The following is a 21,310-nucleotide window of genomic DNA, read 5'->3' on the forward strand; positions in this document are numbered from 1 at the left end:
AAATGGCTCAGGGAATAAGGAAATTGGGTCAAGCTTAAAATAAATGCAGGTACAGTGACGAAAAGTTTTAATAAAAATTTAAAAATATTCACAGCCCTGGTTTCAGGCTACTTTTGTTCTTGGTGATCTTATCAATGCATTATTAATTTTTAATTGAGATGACACTAATGGCACTTTTTCATTTTGGTCAAAATGCTTATGTGAAATATTTTTGTGATTTTTCACTTTGTATCCTCTTTTAATTGTAAATATAAAGTTTTGGAAAGTCAGACAATTCTTAGATCATTTGGCCTCTGGTGATCTTAAGTAGAATTTGAAGTGGTTTAAAATTCCTATGTCATAGCTATCACTTTGACTCATTTATATTGCCAATTTAATGTTTAGCATTTAACCATGTATCATTAAATCATAGTATTGATAATGAATTAAACTTTCATAAAGCCTTAATAGTATAGTAGATTCTCATTCATCTGGTGTCACTGGGGAATAAAATATGCTGAAGAAATGAGTTTTTTGTTTTTTTTTTTTTAACTGAAGCTTACTGGGTTAAGCAGAAAAACTTAAAAGTTGATAAAAATTTATCTGACACACATTGTATGCTCTTTTTGGGAGCAAGAATGGATTGGCCATTAACTTTTTCTTTTTTTTTTTTCAACTTTTTTCTTAATGTCATAAAATACTAACATTCTAGTGTCATGCAGAAAGGACATGGGCTTTCTGATTGGAATTTGTTCCCTCACATAAGAAGGTTTTTTTTTGTTTTTTCCTTTGAAATAAGTGCCACACCTCTAACTGATATACTTACTCAGTTTCTGCGGTGCTAAAGCTTTAACCCACTTATGTAAGACCTTTGGCTGTGTGTAGGCTTACCTATCATCTTCTGGCAAACACCTGGCCACAGCCTTGGGCTGTAAAGGAGACCTTTCCCTTGCTTAGGAGTAAGCCTTTCTGTGTTCAGGACTGCCACTCCCAAGCACTCACTCCCTAGTAGCCATTGGTAGTGGTCCCTGATGTCTGTATTCACCATTGCTCGGTGCTCGTGAGCATCTGTGGTGTCAGAGGGAGCACCTGGCGTTTTCTGGGATTATTGCTAAAATGAGCAAATAGTGCACTCCCTTTATCTTTTAGCAAATTCCAGCATAACAGCAAAAATTCTTTTTAACAAAGTGTTTTTTTTTTAAACCTCATGCTTGTTTGTTTCAAGCAGTGTTTTCTAAAAACTCAAGCACAGTAAGAGTATTTGCACTGTTCTTTAATGTGCTGTGATGACATTTGGTTTGAATCTTATATTTAAAAATCAGCTTCCTCTCTTTTGCTTGCACCTAATGGGAATCATCTTTCTTCCAGGTTGTGCTTTAAGAAGACTATAGGGAAGAACACATTTTCTTCTTGCCACAGAAGTTGCAATAGAAGTAAGTAGGGGAACTGCCAGGATATGTCTGTCTCCACAAAACAAGCAGAACAAATTTCCGTGAATCAAAGCCACTAAGTATAGTTTTCAGAGATGGTAGGACATAGTTACTCTCCCCAGAAAAATACCCAAAATGCAGGCACACCCATTGGCCACTAGAAAAATGCTCGAGTAAACGCTAGTTCAAACCTGTACATTTCACTCTTCTTACTGAGCTATTAAAGGGGTGGAAATCTACTATAGCTATAATCTTTTTTTCCCCTTTTCTATTTTTCGACCTCCCACGTGCTTGGTGTTCAGTTCTGCTTACTGAATGTCTTGAATCTACAGCAGCACCTACACATACTGCCTCCACATTGGCTTATGGTTTGCAGATAACTCATGATTCAGACCCATAAGAAACATCTGTAAATATATGGCATGATATGTGCTCTAGATTAATCATTTAAAAGGGCAAAGGAATGAAGAATCAGAAAGCTTTTTTTCCCTTCTAATATTGATGTTGCTTTCTTTGAGGTTATATGAATGAAATGTTCTTTAGAGTGGTTTAGATCACATTCTATTACTTGGGGAAATAACTCAGGTCATTTTTATAACAACCTTTTAAGGATATATAGGGCATATACACCTTGTCATGATTAGATCAGAGGAAATAAACCAAGATAGAGATAACTGTGATGTGATCTAGTAAGCAAACTAATGTTAACTGCTTTTAGTCTGTCTTGCAACCTTTGATATAATTTTCAAAATTGCCTTATATTGGTCTCTCAGTAGACTTTCTAGAAGTTTCCATTATTTGAAGGATTACAGCTACCATTTTGTTAAACTTATCTTATTGAACTTTGCATTTATTAGAGGTGGTCTCCAACTGGCCTGAAAAAAAGCCAAGCCTCTGCATAGCTCAACCTCTAGGGTTACTTCTTCCCAGGTACCTGTGGGGGTCTCAAATTCTTATTTGAAATACAAGCTGCTGATGAAGAATGGGTAACACCTACCACACTTCAAATGCATGTGTATATGCACCTTTCCCCCCTATTGATTGAGAGGGGGCCATGATTGAAAATTACTGATTTTAAAATGCAGGAGGATTCAAAGATATCCTTTTCCCTTACATAAGGTGATTTATACTGAAAATGGGAGGGGCAAAATATCTTATTACTGTTTGTTAGTTATTATGCTTCAATTTTATCTTCACAACACACCTCTGAGGTTAGTATTGTTATCCTCATTTTAAAGGAGGCAAGACTGAGTCCTACAAAGTTAGGTAACTTGTCCTAGGTCACACAGCTAGGAAGTGACGTTGTTGAGCTTCAGACTTGTATCTCCCTAACCCCAGAGTTCATGCCTTTTCCACCTGAGGAACACTGCTGCTTATTTTGTAGATAAGTGAAATATGTATTTGTATAGTTTTCTTTAAAAATGCTCATTGGAAAATTCAGACATCAAGAACTAAGCTTTTTTTCATTCCAACCATATCTTTGAGAACCATTTGAGACTTTCTCCTTTGAAATGCAATTTAAATAGGCGTTGGTTTGAACAAGGTAAAGTATAGTTTTATTAGTGAAAAGCATCATTGAGGGGCACCTGGGTGGCTCAGTCGGTCAAGCGTCCAACTCTCGGTTTCGGCTCAGGTCATGATCTCAGGGTCGTGACCTTGAGCCTTGCGTTGGGCTCTGTGCTCAGCATGAGTCTGCTTGAGATTCTCTACCTCTTCTCCATCTGCCCCTACCCCTGCTTGCACTCTCTCTCTCTAAAATAAATAAATTTTTTTAAAAGATTTATTTATTTATTTATTTGAGAGAAAGAATGAGAGAGAGAGAGAGCACATGGGAGGGGGGAGGGTCAGAAGGAGAAGCAGACTCCCTGCCGAGCAGGGAGCCCAATGCGGGACTCGATCCCGGGACTTCAGGATCATGACCTGAGCTGAAGGCAGTCGCTTAACCAACTGAGCCACCCAGGCGCCCTAAAATCTTTTTTAAAAAAGCATCATTGAGTTATTGAGACTAATAATTTTGTGGAACAACATTATTAAGAGCAATATGCTGTGTAATGAGTGGTGTTTACTTAAGTCATAAAGGAAAATTCAAACATCTGGAATATTTTTTAAACAATGTAGTATTTATGTACAGAGTGATATTTCTTCCTTCTTACAGGAAATAGCATATAATTTGAAATGTATATGGATTTTCTTTATATTCACACATATATTTTTATTTTACTGACCACATTAACAAAAGTCATATTATTAAACCAAAAAATTGCTTGATAGCTAACTCGCTGGGATAAAAAATGTACCATGTCTTTAATAACAACATTACTTTATCCCTCTTAATGGGATTGTTATTTAAAGAAAGTTTCTAGAAACCTTGCTGGTTCATAGGTATATAGCTTTACCCCCCTTTTTGGGTCTTCCTTTGCAGGTGGGAAATTGGTGATAATGGGGGGGTGGTTAAGGTATGTGCAGTGTCTCAAGAAATTCTATCCTAAGATTTTTAACATTAGAGGATTGAGATTTGAATATGATTGTACTTTCTTTCCAAATATGGGATTCACTGGGGGCAGTGCTAGCTGGTGAATTTAAAGATGAATTAATGTGAGAGTTACAGAATCAGAGAATTTCTGAACTGGATAGGGCCTTACAAACAAAGGACTCTTGGAGTGGAAGTCTTAGGAGATGAGTTCATGACTGTCCGAGAGTAGTGGAGCTCTAGGCCAAGCCACTTCTTGTGGTTACTGAGTCAGGGTCACAGCCATTCCAACCAGGAAGTGAGTGATCACAGCAGAGAGGGCTTTACACTTCCTGGGGCTGGAGAAAAAAAAAAAAAAACCTGAGTCATTGTGGAAGTAATCTTAGGGCAAGAAGAAAACAGAAATCAGAAAAATAAGCATCCTTTATTTCCTCTTGTTAACACAAATGATGTAAAAATACTGATTACAAAAATATAAACCATAAGTGTTAAGTACTTTTTAAAAAAGTGGGATGCAGCATATTTTTTAAAAAATTAAGTGTCTGTAAATTATTTGCCCTCTGAGTGTGTAATATTTTAACTTATTTTTAAAAAAATCTTTATGCACACACACACATACATATGTTGGAAAAATATTGTTTTGCTTATTATTTAGAATCTGTGAAGGCTTAAAAGGGCCCATGAGTCTTCTCATCGTTGAGCCGTTCTGTGGAGGATCCCATAAACAGCTGGTGGATCTGCTCCAAGAAGAGTTAGAAGACTGTGTCCTTTATACCCTTCCTGCAAAGAAATGGCATTGGAGAGCACGGACATCGGCTTTATACTTCTCCCAGAATATTCCCATCAGTGAACAGTACAGGTAATTGGAGCTTGGGCTGCACCTTTAGCCTGTTCTTACTGTACATGTTATAAGAATGTTGCTTCTCTTTTGGCATCTGTGAGATTTTCTCCAGCTATGGAATTGGTTAGTATGACTATAATAGACCCAGCAGAGCAGGAGAGTTCACTTATGCTGTGAGGACAGCTGGCTAGATGAAAAGTGGCCTCATTTAGAACCCTCAAGCCTTTTCTCATTTGTCTTGTGATGTTATCACATGCATGTGTGTGGGTGTGGATGACATTTTTTGGCCTGAGAGGAGAGTTGATCTTGGGCACATATTTTGCACATAACCTCCAGTGTCTCTTGTAGGGAGTGTGCTGTTTGTGGTTAGTTTATTGTGTCTGCTCTGTACTAGGAGCTAAGGTTGAAAAGGCGCATGTGACCACGGTCTGTGCCCTTAAAGCTTTAAAGACTATTGAGGTAGAGATGGACTTGCAGGTGCAATGTGAGCATGAAAAATGGAGGAGTTGATTTTGACTGACAAAGTGGAGGTGGCTTTATAGAGCTGGCAACCTTTGCTTAGTCTTCAAGGATGAATAGATTTGGGGCACACAGGACTCAGTTCTGAATTCTGATTAGTTAGGAAGTGGGAACTAGGGGTATGTCATAGAGATTCTTCTGGGACACACCAGAAAGATGAATGAGAAATACTGATGACGTTTGATGGAGGACAAGTAGAATACTGAACATCCTTACCTCCTTATTCTCTATTGCTATATACTGCCTTGTGTCTCCTGCTTGTTAAATAGTGGGAGATTATCCTACTGTGTTTTATAGATCTGTTCTTCTTACCATTCTGGGCCCTTCTGTGTAGAACTGCATTGGTTTGGGGCACCTGGGTGGCTCAGTCATTAAGCGTCTGCCTTCAGCTCAGGCCATGATCCCAGGGTCCTGGGATCGAGCCCCGCATCGGGCTCCCTGCTCAGCAGGGAGTCTGCTTCTCCCTCTCCCTCTGCTGCTCCCCCTGCTTGTGCTCTCTGTCTCTCTTTCTGTCAAATAAATAAATAAAATCTTAAAAAAAAAAAAAGAACTGCATTGGTTTAAGCAGCACTGGGGAGTGCAGGCTGATAAGTAATGGAGGTAGGGCAAAAGGGTTGCTGGAGAAAGGGCACCGTTTGGGCTGGAGCACTCACCTTGCCTTCAGCAGCCACATCTATCTGTTGCTGCTTGTAAGGTGGAACAGTCACAAAGGAGACAACGGCTTGGGATTTAAATGTAGGTTGCTGTTCTTGGTAGTAATTTGGGGGATTCAGAGAATCCCCATACACCATTTGGTGTATGAAAACCATGCATCATGTCTGAGCATTCAGGTTGTCAGGTGGAATAGCAGTGAGCACTCGAGTCACTTTGCTTGGGATTATAAAGGTAAAATGCTGTTTGGGGACAAATTTAAGAATTTATTTTTCTAACCTAAAGTATATTTTTACTTCCATAATTTAATGTCTTATACTCTGATATCACTAAGTGAATATGGTTGATGGATAGTATCAGAAATTTCAGTGAGGGTATCAATATAAAACTTTTAAGGGCAATGATAAGACTGTTGACTGTTGTGTTAAAATATGAGTATTTATGGTTGCTTTCACATCTCATTTAATTGTGTTTGCATGGCACCAATAGTATTGTATTACTTAAGGTCAAGTAACGCAGTTGACTTTATGGCACATTTTCATTTAACGTGACCGTTTGTTATAATACATTTCTACAATGACTTGAACATTGAAATGAATCATTTCTCCATCGGCTGTTAGAGTTCATTTTGATTACGCAGTTTTTCAGAATGAAATTACTGTGTCACAAATACGTGTGTGTGGCGAGCATGCGTGCCAGCACTCCCGTGTGCCGGCTCCTCCACTCCGTGTGAGGCCTCAAGCATTTGAGGATAAACATCACAGTGCTCGTTGAAGCAGTCTTACTGGGGAGGTCGATTGCTGCAAGACTGCGATGGGAAGTTTTACTCTGACAGCTACAACCTACAGGTCCTAACAGCGGGGTCTAAGATCTTTCAGGGTATCATCGCAGCTGTGCACTTACCTGCATTAATCTAATCAGACTTCACTAAAAGATACACCTCACCAGTTGGACCTACGGTTATATTTGACCAGTGATAACTTATCTACTCTTTTTGAATACTTTTGGAAAAACAGCAACAGCTTGAAAACTTAACACTAAGTTAAAAAATATGCTCACTCAACCCTACATTGAAGTGCAAGAACGGTCTTTTGTTACACCAGATAAATCTGATCTCTGTGGAGACTTTTAAAGACATGAAGAGTTTTTGCTTTCCAGTTAGTTAACTCTCTTTGTACACTTGGCAGATGAAATCATCACAATTCAGAAAGCACCGGTATTACGTGCTATGCAGAATTACTCTGAACAGGTAGAGACTGCATCTGATGAGAAAGACCCTGAATGTAGGTACACATGTTATTTTTCTCAGCTTCTGTACATACAGTCATTATTGTTACAAGCTTATTATCCAGAAAATATTTTATTACTAACAGAATAAATGCTTCAGCCTAATTACTCAGTTTGATTCTGCTTCTTTATCTTGACAGCTAGGAGAATACATCATGGGTCACATTTGGAGTTGTTTAATTTTATCATAGATTACAAAAGCTCCATAAGTTATTTTTCCCCAAAGTAGTGGTAATGATTATTCCTTAGGTTATATTAAAATTTTGCCTTCTGGAAACCACGAAATGCAGAAAAATGTTTTGAGGATGGGTCTTAAATTTTATGTTCTGAAATGTATGAGTCATTTGTCCCAAGATTAGCATTTTGACTTTCTTAGATACACCTAGACTCGGCATCAAAGATATTTCATTCATTTTTTTCTTTACTGAACTGAGACAATCAGTTACTTAAAATCATTTTTTTTCACTCTCAGCTGCTTACAATTATATTTTTCATTCCATCCGAGGTATTGTAGCAGATTCTGATCATTGGCCATTTAACAGCCCTTCTTCCTTGTTAACAGAATCACACTTGTCTTTGGAGTGGCTAAGTACCCAGCCCCTGGGAGTGAAGCATGATTGACTTGAGTCGGTCATTATGATCCCGTTCTCTGCCCCATTTTCCCAGCTTTCCTTGCAGTTAATGCTGGGCAGTCACTGAGTCTTGGCAAATTAGATTTAAGTGGATGACTTCTGGGGGTTCTTCCAACAAAGTTTGTTTTATTTGTTTTTAGTTATGAAAGGAGAAAGCCATTTCCCTTCCTGCATTTGACAGTGGTTGTGAAGTCTGTAACTGTGAGGTGATAGGATGAGAACAAAATGCCCGGGCTATGAAAAATGGCTGATGGAAGTCCGGAAAGAGCCTAGATTAGACTTCCATTTTGAGCAGTAGAGCTACCTAGTCACCTGAAAACCCTCCGTCTCTAAAACATCTAGAAATTATTCATAAAGTGTAACAACTTCCCTTTTAACTCCATAGCTAACCAGAGTAAGAGGGGATCTGAAGAATGATCTGGAAATTAGAGTGGTAGCTGGCCTCGAAGCTGGGGTTGTCTCATTTTCATAAAGGGACTGGTTAACTTAGTTGTGTGACATTCTGAAATGGAATATTGTGCAGCTCTGACCTGAAGTAGGAAGATTTCTGTGTACTCTTCATGGGAACCTCTCTAAGACATTTTCTATGACAGAAAGTAAGGTGCCAGATAGTGTTATGGGGTATTGTCTTTGGTATAAAGAAAGAAGGTGATAAGAACAGAACAATGGAAGAGTACACTGGAAATGAATAAAAACAGTGATCTGCAGATCAGTATGGCAGAGGATGTCAATGCCCACCCATATCCCTGGGACCTTGCCCTTTCAGTGCGCCCTGGCCAGCTTCCCATGCCTATGTCTGCAGTTCTTTGCATGAGGGAGCAGCTACTCTGCTGGTGCAGGAGGTGGGCTGTGAGCAGCCCTCCACAAATGATCTTCACCCCTTGGATGAAATCAATCTGAAGTGTGTGCAGGAGAGAAATCGTTAGTAGAGATTCCTGAAAAGCCCTGTACCTGTAAATCAGAAAATGTGCAAGCATAATTCTAAATAACTCCTGGGTCACAGAAGAAATCATAACGGATATTAAAAATAGGACTGAATCATAATTAACATATTGTATATCACAATGCAGGTTATATCTAAATTGACAGTCACAGCCACATCGTCTTTAATAAATTTATTTTTATTATTTTTTAATTGTGAGATGCAAGCCCTCTAAAGCTTGTGGCCCAGAGCAGGGACCCTCTTACTTGAATCTAGGAGTAGTATTGGGAAGGAAAGAATAAAAAGAGTGAAAAATAGTGAAGTTGAAAGCAAATAGAAGTGGAGATGAAGAAACTACTAGTTACCTTGAGACAATAAAATAGATAACACGCATGATTTTTTTTTAAAGGCACAAATCATTTTTGGAATTATGTAGCTGTGGATCTGTGGATATGGCACAGATCAATAAAAAGGGGAAATGTTCTTTTAATAGTTTTATGTCAATAGAGATGAAACTCTCTTTCTCTCTGTCAAATAAGTAAATAAAATCTTTTTTAAAAAGTGAAACAGAAAGCCTGAATGGAATTGTAATCATTAAAGATGCTGCATTAGCTAAAAATCGACCCACTATAAGACAGAGGCTGGGTCCCTGAGCAAGGCTGGTTCACTGCACTGGGGACACCCTGCCTCTTTCCAGACTTGTGTTATGTGAGATTGAGTGTCTAGTTTTTTAGGTTTTCTGTTTCTTGTAGCCACATAAATCCTAACTGTTAATAAATATTGATTATCATTATGATACCTTTTCTTTTCCCACCCTAATCCCCTCCCCTTTTTTTTTAATGACCAAGGAGGGGCAAGGAAAGCAAGTAGTTAGATAGGAATTAAATTGAATGAAAGTTCAGTTTGGTTAAGCAATGCCTACAGTGAAGTTAAAGCTTACAATGATATGTGGCTATTGATAATTCTGTTTGATTTGCCATAATCTTTAATGGTACCATGATTGTGGCCTTTCACTAAACAAGCAGGTTCTCTTTCAAGGAATATGTGAATTTTTTTTTTTTTTTTTTTAATTGTCAGGGTGAGGGAGAGAGCACAAGCAGGGGGAGCGGCAGGCAGAGGGAGAAGCGGGCTCCCTGCTGAGCAGAGCGCCTGACTCAGGGCTGGATCCCAGGACCGTGGGGTCATGACCTGAGCCGAAGGCAGATGCTTAACTGACTGAGCCACCCAGGGGTCCTGAAATTTTTTTTTCTCTTAAATTCCCTGTGAAACATTGAATGTAACCTTCTTTGGGAAGATGAACATTTTTAGCTGATATGAATTACCTATATATGTTTGTTGTTTGTAGCTAGCCCTTGTGAATAAAGGTATGGCTAAACTAGTGGGTATAGGTGAATTAATACAGAAGGTGGTAGTTTCTCAAACAGTTCTTTTGTAAATTAGTAATATAAATTTTTCTTTGCTTGACAGTTATGTCCTGTTTTGAATCGTTACCTTTTGTGAAAAATATAACTTGCTGAATAATAAATTAACATTTTAATCATAAAAATTCTTTTATTAAAAATACCTTTATGGATAATGTAATATTATTTTCATAATGAAAACGCCTTTTTATTAGTGTGTGACATACTTGGGAGTATAAAAGTAAATGATGACTTAATAAGAATTTGTAGGTGAGTGAATTTATAGGTAAGTTTGGTTTAGATAGGGCAGTCGTTTTACATCTCTGTAGTAACCAGGGCAGGATTTCATGGGGTTAAGTGATAGTAATAATAGCTAACATATTGAACATTTAATATGTAGTAGATATTCTATAGTCCTAGAAGCTAGACAAGGTTTTCCTGGTTTTATGGAAGAGGAAACTGAGGCTTAGAAAGTGAAGATATTTGCACTGGGCTACACAGCCAGTGGGGAGTATTTGGTTGGAGTTCAAGTCTGGCCACCTGCAAAGACCATAGTATGTTCTTTATAAGCCCATGCTCTTAATCACTATGCTATCTTAATTCCCTGCCCAAGCAGGATAAACTAATGAAGGAAATTAAACCTAAGTACCTCTTGATTAAAAATATATGACTAAATTTTACTATTAGAAGTGGGTGTGTGCTTCTCCTGATCCTGAGAAGTATTATAGTTCTTGAATCTTGTTGGAGACTGGAGGTTGGAAACCAGGAGCCTTTCTAGGTCTGGGACTCTGTGATGTTCTCATTTTTCCTCAGGGCATTTGCTCTTTAGTTTTTGGCCATAGAAATTACAAGTCATTTGAATTTTCTTCTTTTGAAATCCAAATAAAAAACGACATATGATGGATGCTGTATTAAAATCACAGGGTAGACTCATAAATACAAGCATAACATTTTTTAGGATGTTCACCTGCAGTCCCAAGTTATCCTCAAACTGGTCTACTGTGAAGTTCTCTACTTAGTTTATGAACTTGGCTAGAGGCAGCATTCCAGTACTGCCTAGCTCACTTCCCTTATAACATTACCAGTTGTATGTACTTGGGATTTGGATGATGTTCCCACATTATGTAAATAATACTGTCATTAGGTGTAACGTAGCATCCCATAACCTCACCAATATGTGACTGCACCATTTGTGAGAATTGGCCTCGAGCTTCCCCATCACTGTTGCCCACTTCACCGGCTTCCCTATCATAGGCTGCCTAATTATGGGATTCTCTTTTGGTTTGTTTTCCTATCAACCTTGCTCTCCTGTCTAGACTGTGCACAACACAGCTTTCCAGAATTTGTATAGTGCTTAGAGCTTCATCCACAATATTTCCTCTCAGGGAAATCTCTTCTGCCTGACAGTAGTGTTCAGTTTAGCCGTCTGGACTTTATATTGAAAACATAGCTGACCACAATATAGAAAGAGAATAATCCCTCAAACCAACTAATTACCCATTAAGTCAGTCTGTCTCTCTGCCTCTGTATGCTTCTCTCTCTTTCCTCTCGCTCTCATCTCTCTCTCCCTCATATCCACACACACACGTGCACACACACAAATGATTACTTTTAATTACTCTAGCAACTTCTTCACTGCAAAACTGTAAATTAACCCGGTTACCACACTTCCTAAAGTTTGGTTTTCATGCTACATCTTTTCCACTTTTCTTTATATTCCTTTGTCAGTGCTCTTGAGAAGTAAAATATCCCAGTGTCAGGAAAAAAAATTTTTTTCCTTGTTGTGGAGTTTGTAGTTTATTCTCACGACAAGCTGCTAATTCAAAAGTGTTTGTGTAGGTAGTAGCTTAGATTGTGAAGCCGCTACTTCCAAGGAGTTAGGCACAGCAGTGCAACTTCAAGTGCAGTATGGATTTTTCATCTCTTCTAGCTTATTAAAAAAATTCACACGTAAGAGTCTGCAAACTCCCATGTAAAAGTACGTATAGATAGACGACATTATTTCTAAGAGACTCTGCATCTTAAAGACTGTTAGGGTAAATCTCCCATATATTTACCCTTTGAAATTTGACAGCTCTATTTTAAACAGATAAACTGGATGTTTATTACACTTTTACAGAGGAAAGAAAAATCATTATGTTTAAGGAATGAGATAGAAAAGGCAGAAAAGCCCCAACACCTCCAGATGGGTACAAGAGGTACTATTGTGTAAAAGAGTTCTCTGGCTGTAAAGTCAGGGCCTTCATAGTTTTGCTTTTAGAAGCAACATGCTTATTTTTGACCTAACAGTCCAAACTGTGAGTCTGATCTTAGAGTGCTTCTAACGCTAGTTATTTTTAGGTGTTGAGTGTCTTCATTAGGGTTTATCTGCATGGCATGGAAAAAGCCTTTAGGAAATGAAAGGCATTTCTCTTGTATTTCCATCCCAACATTTTTTTTGAATTTATTTGTATTTGAGAAAGTTTTTCTGCTTTTATTAAAGTCTCAGTCAATGACAATATGTTTTGCTTCTGGAGCTGTACAGGGTGTGCATAGGTATTAATATCTCTGACTTACTGTGTTTGGAGCCTCGAAAGCTGTGATGCAGGTAGTCTACTTCTCTGCCCTTCTCTGAAGTCTCCCCTCTTAGGGAAGCTTTCACGTTTGCCTCTTTCCTTGAGATCAAATGTGGCCTCCTAGCTGCCTTTGGACACGTTGTCCTATCCATTGAATGACTAATTCTTGTCCAGCGTCCTTTGTTTATGCTCTTCTGTGGTTCACTCACATGATGGACCTGCTGGTCTCCTGACCAGCTGGCCTACAGAGAGATGCTGTAGGCGGAAGGCGGGAGCTGAGTCAGGCGTCATGCTCACAAAAGACCATTCATGTCCCTTTCATCCTTCTATCTTCCTAAAGAACAGAATCCTATATTCTAGTGAGTTTCTTCCTGTAAACAGTCTCTCCCATATTTCTGTTTGTTCACTGTCTCATGCTAATAATAAAAATGTAACACTCCCCCATTTTAGGAGAAGCTCTAGGTGACCGAATATATGAAGTGGAGAGGACTAGGGGTGGGGTGGTTTGTCCAGAAACCCCCCAGACTAGGTATCTTTTCGCTCTTTTCTAAGCTGGTTTCCATTTTTTTCCCCCCATCAACATTTATTAAGGGCTTTTGCATTAAGAGACAGTGCCTACGCTAGCCCTGGCGATGGAAGACCAAACGTGGTAAATTTGGACGCAGTAAGCATCTAGTAAACTGTTGACCAAAAGAATGCTTAGTGCCTTTATCCACTTGCTAATACTCAGAGACCCGAGGGAATAATCCCTGACTGAAAACATTCAGTGGCTTTGTACTGTGCATGTAAAAATCCAGGGTACACACCGGCTTTGCTGGGCCTTGCACACCTCTGCAACCTTCTCTCCACCCCTGTCATCTCATCATCTGCTGTAGGAGTGGCGGGGGCCTGGTTCCCTCGCTCTGAAACCTCGTGCTCTTTCCTGCCTCTGCTCGTTGGCCTCTTAGCCGGCAGCACTACCTCACGCCCCCTCCTCTACCCTCTGCTCACTTTTCCCTGTCTTTCAAGTCTGAGCTAACATTTCAGAGAGATGTTCTGAAGAGCTCCTCAGAGAGACCCTCCCTGACCACCATATCAAAACCAAGCCCTTGTATTTCTGTGTTCTTTTTCTCACCTCTGTAAGAGCATCGTGATTATTGTGTTTGTTTGATTTTTTTCCCCTTTTTTTTCTTTATGCTGCACGTTTCCAGATAAGTGCCATATTTGTCTTCTTTACCCAGGGCCTTGCAGATAGCTGTTATTGAGTCAGTATGGTTGAATGAACGATTTCATACCTGTGGTTTGAAAATGCAAACAAAATGTGGCTGTAATTGACTTTGCTAACCTGCTAATTTTTTCCCATTTTGGGCACTTCTTCTTTCCTGTGTCTAGGGATATCACCTCTTCTGCATAGAAACTGCTTAGAGACATTTAAAGGCCTGTGTTCCTCAGTTTTGTGGGACTAAACTAAAGAGTTCCATACACTTTTACTCACTTAATTTTATTGGGTTATATTAATCATATGGTGAAATCAGTCATCGTCCATTATGTAAATTTTGATAAAAGAAAATATAATTTTCTGGAATTTCCCTTGTATAAAAGTGTTTCTAGGAAAAAAAAAAGTTCCTCAGTTCATGAAACTTTATAGAATCTAGACTATACCTGTGATATTTTGTGAAATTTCACGTGATTGAATTTTAAGGCTTTTTCATTTGGGTTGTGGCCACCCATGAACAGTGTGGCCTTTTAATTTATAGTGTGGAAACTATGGGATAAATGAGAGATTAAAATTTGGCCCAAAGATATATTTTGCTTGGCCACTACAATTACTTAAGCATTTTTAATTTTTAATGCTTTTAGACAGATAGACATTCTTTGTGTTGGTCACAATAGCACAACTAGTTGCCATTGATTTATACTAGTCTGCTTCTCACATTTATGTTACTTAACTGATCTGTTTAGGCCTTTGTGTTTGTAGCCTCTGGCTTAAAACTTGCCCAAGAATGAATTTTCAAATGATCTTAAAAAAAAAAAGAAACATATATTTTTAAATGTTTAAATGTACATATATATAATGTTTAATGTACATATACATAAAATATACATGTTTAATGTACATATTTAAATATACATATACATAAAATAATTTACTAAGAGAATATAAATCACTTGTCTTTGGAAGAAATGACATATTATACTGCAGGAACCAGCAGTCCTGGGTTTTAATCTCAGCTCTGCCATAAATTAATTGTTTAGCCTTGGAAAAGTCACTTTTTAACCTTAGAGTCTTATTTTTTCACTTGTAGCTGAAGGTTTAGTTTTATCTATTGAGTTCCATGATGTCATGAAAAAGGAATTAAAATCATGATCAAGAGTCAAGAAATTTTGGGGCATCTGGGTAGCTTAATTGGTTAAGCGTCTGCCTTTGGCTCAGGTCATGATCTTAAAATCCTGGGATCAAGTCCCAAATTGGGCTCTCTGCTCAGTGCAGAGTCTGCTTGTCTCTCTCCCTCTGCTCCTCCCCACCACTCGTGCTCTCTCTCTCTCATTTTCTCTCTCTCAAATAAAACCTTAAAAAAAATGATTCGAGAAATTTTCACACAAAAGACAAATTCAAGGGCGCCTAGGTGGCTCAGTTGGTTGCGTGTCCAACTCTTGGTTTTGGCTTAGGTCGGGATCTCAGGGTCCTGGGATGGAGCCCTGTGTGGGGCTCTGTGTTCAGCGGGGAGTCTGCTTAGGATTCTCTCTCTGCCTCTCCCTCTGCCCCTCATCATCCCCACGCCCATCCTGCACACCCTCTCTCTCAATCTCAAATAATAAATAAATCTTTAAAAAAATAAAAGGACAAATTTGTACTGTCTCTCATTCAGCTTTGTTACGAACCACTGCTTCATTTAATACAGGAGTTATTTCCTCATCTTATTTGTGTATCTTCTTGAATTTTTAACTTTTATTTTTAGAGACTTTTGGGGGAATAATTCTTTCCAGTAGTGCTTCTATCTTTGGAGTTGCTCTGATGTGACTTATTATTAGTTTGGAACTCCTGTTCCCGCCTCAGCATTTTATGATTGTTTGTCTTTTCATGCTACTGTCTGTCTCGACAGGTCATGGGCCAACATGGACACTAAATACTGGACACATACACTGAACATTGTAGAACTCACACAGAACAGTATTGCAGTGAGGGCAGCGTCACTAAAGAAGGACAGACAGAGGTTTATTTATCATTCAGCAAATTCTGAGGTACAACTAAGAGGATGTGACAGATTTTGCTAGATGGAGATGAAATGTAAAAGGGCTATAGGAGAAGGAAGTATTGTGAACAAAGGTATTAATGCAGGGATTATTGGAAAATGTAATCTCCAAAATCTTGGTTTTTGTATGAACATATTCTGAGGTAGGAGGAGTTGTGGGACATCGGTTTGGGATGATAAAGCAGTTTTTGTCTAATTCATGTACATTTGTGAATTCATGGTTAATCATTTGGGAGGCTGGTACTTTAGATTATGAGTGTCTTTTGAAGCTCTATTCCCAGAACTTTATTAATTGCACATGATAGGAACCCAATTCAAAATCACTGAAACATAGAGGAAAATGTATTTGGGCTACCATGTCACTGAAATTTCCAGAGTGGTTGACTCTAGGCACTGCTGGATCCAGTGTGTCAGTGATATCATTAGACTTTTTGGTCTTCTTGACTCTACTTTCCTCTGGTTTGACTGTATTCTGGAGCATATGGATCTCCCTCAGAGCTAAGTTTATATCCCACCAGTTGAGTTACCCTGTCTGATAGAGAGTGCCTTTCTCGGCATTTCTAGCAAAAGTCCCAGATTGACTGAAATGACTTTCTTAAAAAAAAAAAAAAATGTGATCTTTAAACTTGTTACTTTGGCAAGAGGCCCCTAATATTGTGATTGGCCAAAGTGGGGTCAACCCAATTCAAACCATATGAACTGAGTACCAGAGAGCAAAAGGGAAATTATATTGCTGTTATTCAAAGAGGGAAAAACAATGTTTCATAGGCAAAAAACATGGTGAGTACTACAGTCATACGTGGGAATGAGGTAAACTGTGCAGAGGACAAATATTACAGCACTGTAGTAATGGAGACCATGGATGAGGGCAGAAATGGTCAATGGATCCTAAAATCTAATGGAAAAATAGTGAGTTTCTGAAGAAGAACAATGGTAATAGGAATGGAAAGTAGAAAAGGACCTAGCAATATGAATGAAATTTGTTTTGAAATGGGTAAAGGGATTAAGAGGTTAAAACTTCCAGTTATGAAATAAATAAGTCACAGGAATGAAAAGTACAGCACAGGGAATATAGTCAATAATATTGTAATATACTTATCGCCGTGAGCATCTCATAATGTATATAATCATTGAATCACTATGTTGTACACCTGAGACTAATATTATATGTCAACTATACTTCAGTTAAAAATTTAAGAAATTTGTGTTGTTTGCATTTCACTAGTTAGAAAATTTGTCTAGGATCTGAACGGAAACTTATCTTTGTCTTGTCCATGAGAAAAGAAGTTGGGATACAAATTAATTTAGTCTAAGAGATCACACTTAAACTACTTCAGTGGTTATAATTATTTTTAAAATAGCTTTGCGAATTGTAAATCATTCCTGTTAGACCATTAAATTGGGTCAGTCGGTTTATTTTGGCAGCATTTTAAGTTACTCCATGTACTTAAAAGTAGCAAAACTTCCTTTTCTATAAAAATGTAATGTAATACTGTCTCTTTTTTCTATTTAAATAAAATATTATGTATATATAATGTATATGACATATACATATACATGCATGTGTGTATATCTCACATAAACACAAATAATCAAGAAATGATTGATTACCTGGTATCAACTTCTCAAACTTACCTCCCCTCTTTCCCCCACTAAAATCAGGTATTAAATGCTTCTGTAGCATTCTTACACTATGCTATATCTCAGAGCAAAAATGAACGAGTAAATTGTGGTTGCTCTCCTACTTAGTATCCAGTTCAGGAAAGCCAATCTCTTTCTCAGTGGTCTGAACTGGTAACTCATGCATTTGAAGAATATATGCTGTGTGCAGATACGAATGATAAAAATGTGAATAAGGCAGTATGCTTTAGGAGCTAAATTTCTTCTCTTGGTTATAGTTCTGTTTCTTTCTTTCCTTTCAGGTTTTTATTTTATTTATTTTTTTGGTAGTATTTAGACAATGTTTACTTGAATCAACTTTTCTAAAGCAGTCATATACTAAAATGTTTCTAGGGAAATCCCCCACACTTAGTAACTTGTCTTTCGGTATAGTAGTGGCTCTGAAATATAGGGGATTTTTAGCCCATAGTTTCTCTGTGTCTCCAGTATTGAGGCAGATATTTATTTGTAATACAGACTGTTTTGGTGGGTTCCAGGATTTTCAGAAAATGAAAATGGGGAAGAATGTGAACTAGTTTTTGTCACTTTTTTTCCTCCATCATAAGCTTAACTACAATGAAAAAAATTTCATGAAATCCGATTATATTAAAGGCATATATTATTTATATGTGTGTGTAGCATTTTTATTATAGGGTTTTTCATTCAGATGTAGTGATTCTTAGCTTTCATTTTGTAGCATCACTGAGTGTCTTCCGTTTTCTCGAAGGGAATTTGTAACTTTTTAAAACAGAAAAACATCAACTCACTTTTATTGAGAAAAATATTTTTCTATACATACCATTTTATAAGAGGATTGTTGCCAAGAAACCAAGCAGTAGCTTAGTGCCAATGCTACAAAGGTTTAGGAGTCCTTGATACTTGCAATTGGTAGAAATGAAGAGATTATAACTCGGGAGTTCATAAGGAGTGATTAGTAGAGCTATGTAATCATTTTAATAACAGTATTCTTATTTTTTCCAAGTGTCCAAAGATATTTAGTGATACTCCTATTTTATTTGCACTATTTTTTGAAAAATGTAAGAAAAGTAAGAGAAACAGAGGTTCAGAATTGAGGTCCTGTTTGCTCTGAAATTTGAATAATGTTTATCAGGTAAGTGGTGTTTATGTAAGTAATTATTTTCATTGTCTGATTTTGGTATTTAGAAATGGGAGAACAAAGACGTCACATACGTAGGCATCTACACAAGAAGTAGAAACAGTGGCAGTTTTAGAATCGAACTATGTGAAAAACATTTGAGCTTTGGAAACATGATCTTAATACTTGTCTTTTTTCAATCACTTTTATTTTAGATAAAATGCTGGCAGATGGTAGTGATCCACTTGAGCAGTGTTGAGTTTTCTTTATTTTTTTCCCCTGGAAAAAAGCTTCCAGAAAACTTTTGTTTTTTTTAATATGTTCAGCATGCATATGCTTTACATGTATTAACCAGTATTAAAAATGCAGTTCCTAATTAGATGTCTGAAGCTGAGAAGAGCTGTGGTGAAGACCAGCCTTTTAGAAAATTACTGAAATAGAAAGTTTTGATGAAGAGGCTTTTCGTTTTTGCTGTTGCATCCTTCAGCCCTCTCCAGCCCCAGAAACTAAGGAATTTACATTATCAATGTTTCTTAGCTATTATGTTTTAGGATGTCACTGGATAACGTCATTTTTGACGAGAAACCCTTAAGTTATTGATGATGCTAAAACTTGAAGAATTCAGGATATTTACATTCTGTTATGACTTGTTCTGTATTATAGCAAGGAAATTAATACTTCTGTTACTTAAGGATTTAAGTTTTCGGTGGACATAAATAGTTATAAACTTGATATGTCTTAGATGTTAGGAAAATTGTAGGAAATCTCTGAAGTAATATATTGCATTCTGGGTTGGTTTCTTTTTTCCTTTTTGTACATTTTAAAATGTAGGGGGTGATGGGGAAATCCCTTCTCTCCAAGTTTCTCTGTGTGAGTCACCTGAAATCTTCCTTCTAATAAGAGTATAATGAAATGGTGCCATTTGAATCAGTATTTCCATATTTGCAATTTAGAATATTCAGTTTGTACTCATCAACATTCATGTATATTTCTGTTTTACTTTTCAGTTTGTCATACAATATTTTTTCAGCTGATAAGCATATCTAACCAGGAATGACTTCTGGTTTTCATTGACATGGAGTGTCAATTGTTCTCTCACTTATTTTATCTCACTGACTATGTGGTGTTTGTTTGCAGCCCCAAACCACAGATTAGGCACAAAGATATTGATTCATCCTGACACAAATATTAGCCCACACAATGTGAATTCCTTCAATGTTTGGGCATTCCTAGGAACATATGATGGGTTTTGATTTTCTCTTTTGTACCCATTAGACAGTATTACAGAGTAGCTCTGACAGAGAGGGAAAGAGAACTGGATTAAAAGTCAGGGGAGTCAACTTCAAGACCCAGTTCAGCCGCTCACCTATATAAGGACAAATCACTCATTGTCCATCTTCATCTGCAAAATGGTGACAGTAACAAATAATATTCTTCCTGTTTATCGTGAAGATTTGTTATGAGGATCAAATGAGATAATGTTTCAAGAATTATCATGTAAACTCAAGAGTAGGATATTATTGTAAAGTTAGAACAGTTTTAGGTAGAATTTCTAGAATTTGTACTGTTCTTCTGTGTGTCTGATTTTCCCTTGAGTTTTTTTTTTTTTAAGTCATTTAATCTCTAGTCTTAAAACGTAAGTAAAGAGAGATGACATAGAATTAATTCTTTAATAAAAACATAATGTTTGAAGAGTATCTGGCCCAAAGCCACCATATGCTGCTACATTTGTTCTTTTGCCAGGTGGTTTCTAGTGATAGAGTGGGAAGAAATGGTAGAGGGGGTATTTTGTGTAGATTTTTGGTCTCTATTGCAATTCTGATATCAATTTTGAATCATAGCTAAATAGCAACAATCAACAAAATATTATAATGGGTAGTGATAATGAATTAAAATAGTGGTCATATTTATATTTTTGTAAGTAGAAAAGTGAGTTAATAATTCACCGTTTATTCATTTTCTTCAACCAACATTTGTGTAATGACTCCTATTTTGTAAGGCATTTTGTTAGGTACTTGATTTGAAAGTGTATTGAAAGTATGCTTGTTTATGAAAAAGGTAAATGGAAGGTGGTTCAATTGCACCCTTATTGAGTAATGACTAAAGTGTTCTTAAAGAGAAAACAAGGTATACAGTTGTCTCGTGGATCTAAAGATGTGATAATACCTGGTGCCTTGCTATGGAACAGTGGCATTTCCTATCCCAGTGATAAAATGATTATGACTTTCTAACACAAAGTAATTATTTCATATATATGGCATCATCTATTTGTTTAAACCCCAAGGAGAAGAATTATGTGAATATCTGAACATGCAGAAGTTTTACATTAATTTTAATAAAAAATAACTGCTGAACGTCATAACTGCCAAAACATTAGATAAGTGGAAATGAATATTCTAATATATTTTCTTGAAGTTGATATGAATTTTAGGAAACATATTAAAGCTTCTTTTCTTGTTCACAATAGAAATGGCCATTTTAGTTCAGCTGTGTCACTGGCTACCATATTAGTACATATCATTTTGCTTGAAAAGATCTTTAAAACTTAAATATGTCAAAAGCTTTGTATTAATAGATAAAATTTTTGAGACCTCATGTATATTAGTTTTGCATTTTTTTCCTGCAGAAATAGGCTT

General features: G+C 37.2%; 1 protein-coding gene across 5 annotated transcripts in view; it reads left to right on the top strand.

Moving 5' to 3' along the window:
• The window catches only part of GTDC1 (glycosyltransferase like domain containing 1), a 373,244-nt gene that overhangs the window by 44,092 nt on the left and 307,842 nt on the right, over positions 1 to 21,310 (top strand). For all 5 annotated transcript variants that reach the window (XM_073884347.1, XM_073884349.1, XM_073884362.1 and 2 more), the window contains exons 3-4: positions 1,348 to 1,412; positions 4,535 to 4,738. In XM_073884347.1, the coding sequence (XP_073740448.1) occupies positions 4,560 to 4,738 (179 nt within the window). In that variant the 5' untranslated portion in view covers positions 1,348 to 1,412; positions 4,535 to 4,559. The remainder of the gene's footprint in view (positions 1 to 1,347; positions 1,413 to 4,534; positions 4,739 to 21,310) is intronic.

Source organism: Callorhinus ursinus, unplaced genomic scaffold (genome assembly GCF_003265705.2).
Source record: "Callorhinus ursinus isolate GAN/ISIS: 27379988/994484 unplaced genomic scaffold, GSC_fseal_2.0 scaffold2, whole genome shotgun sequence".
NCBI classification, from domain to species: Eukaryota; Metazoa; Chordata; class Mammalia; order Carnivora; family Otariidae; genus Callorhinus; species Callorhinus ursinus.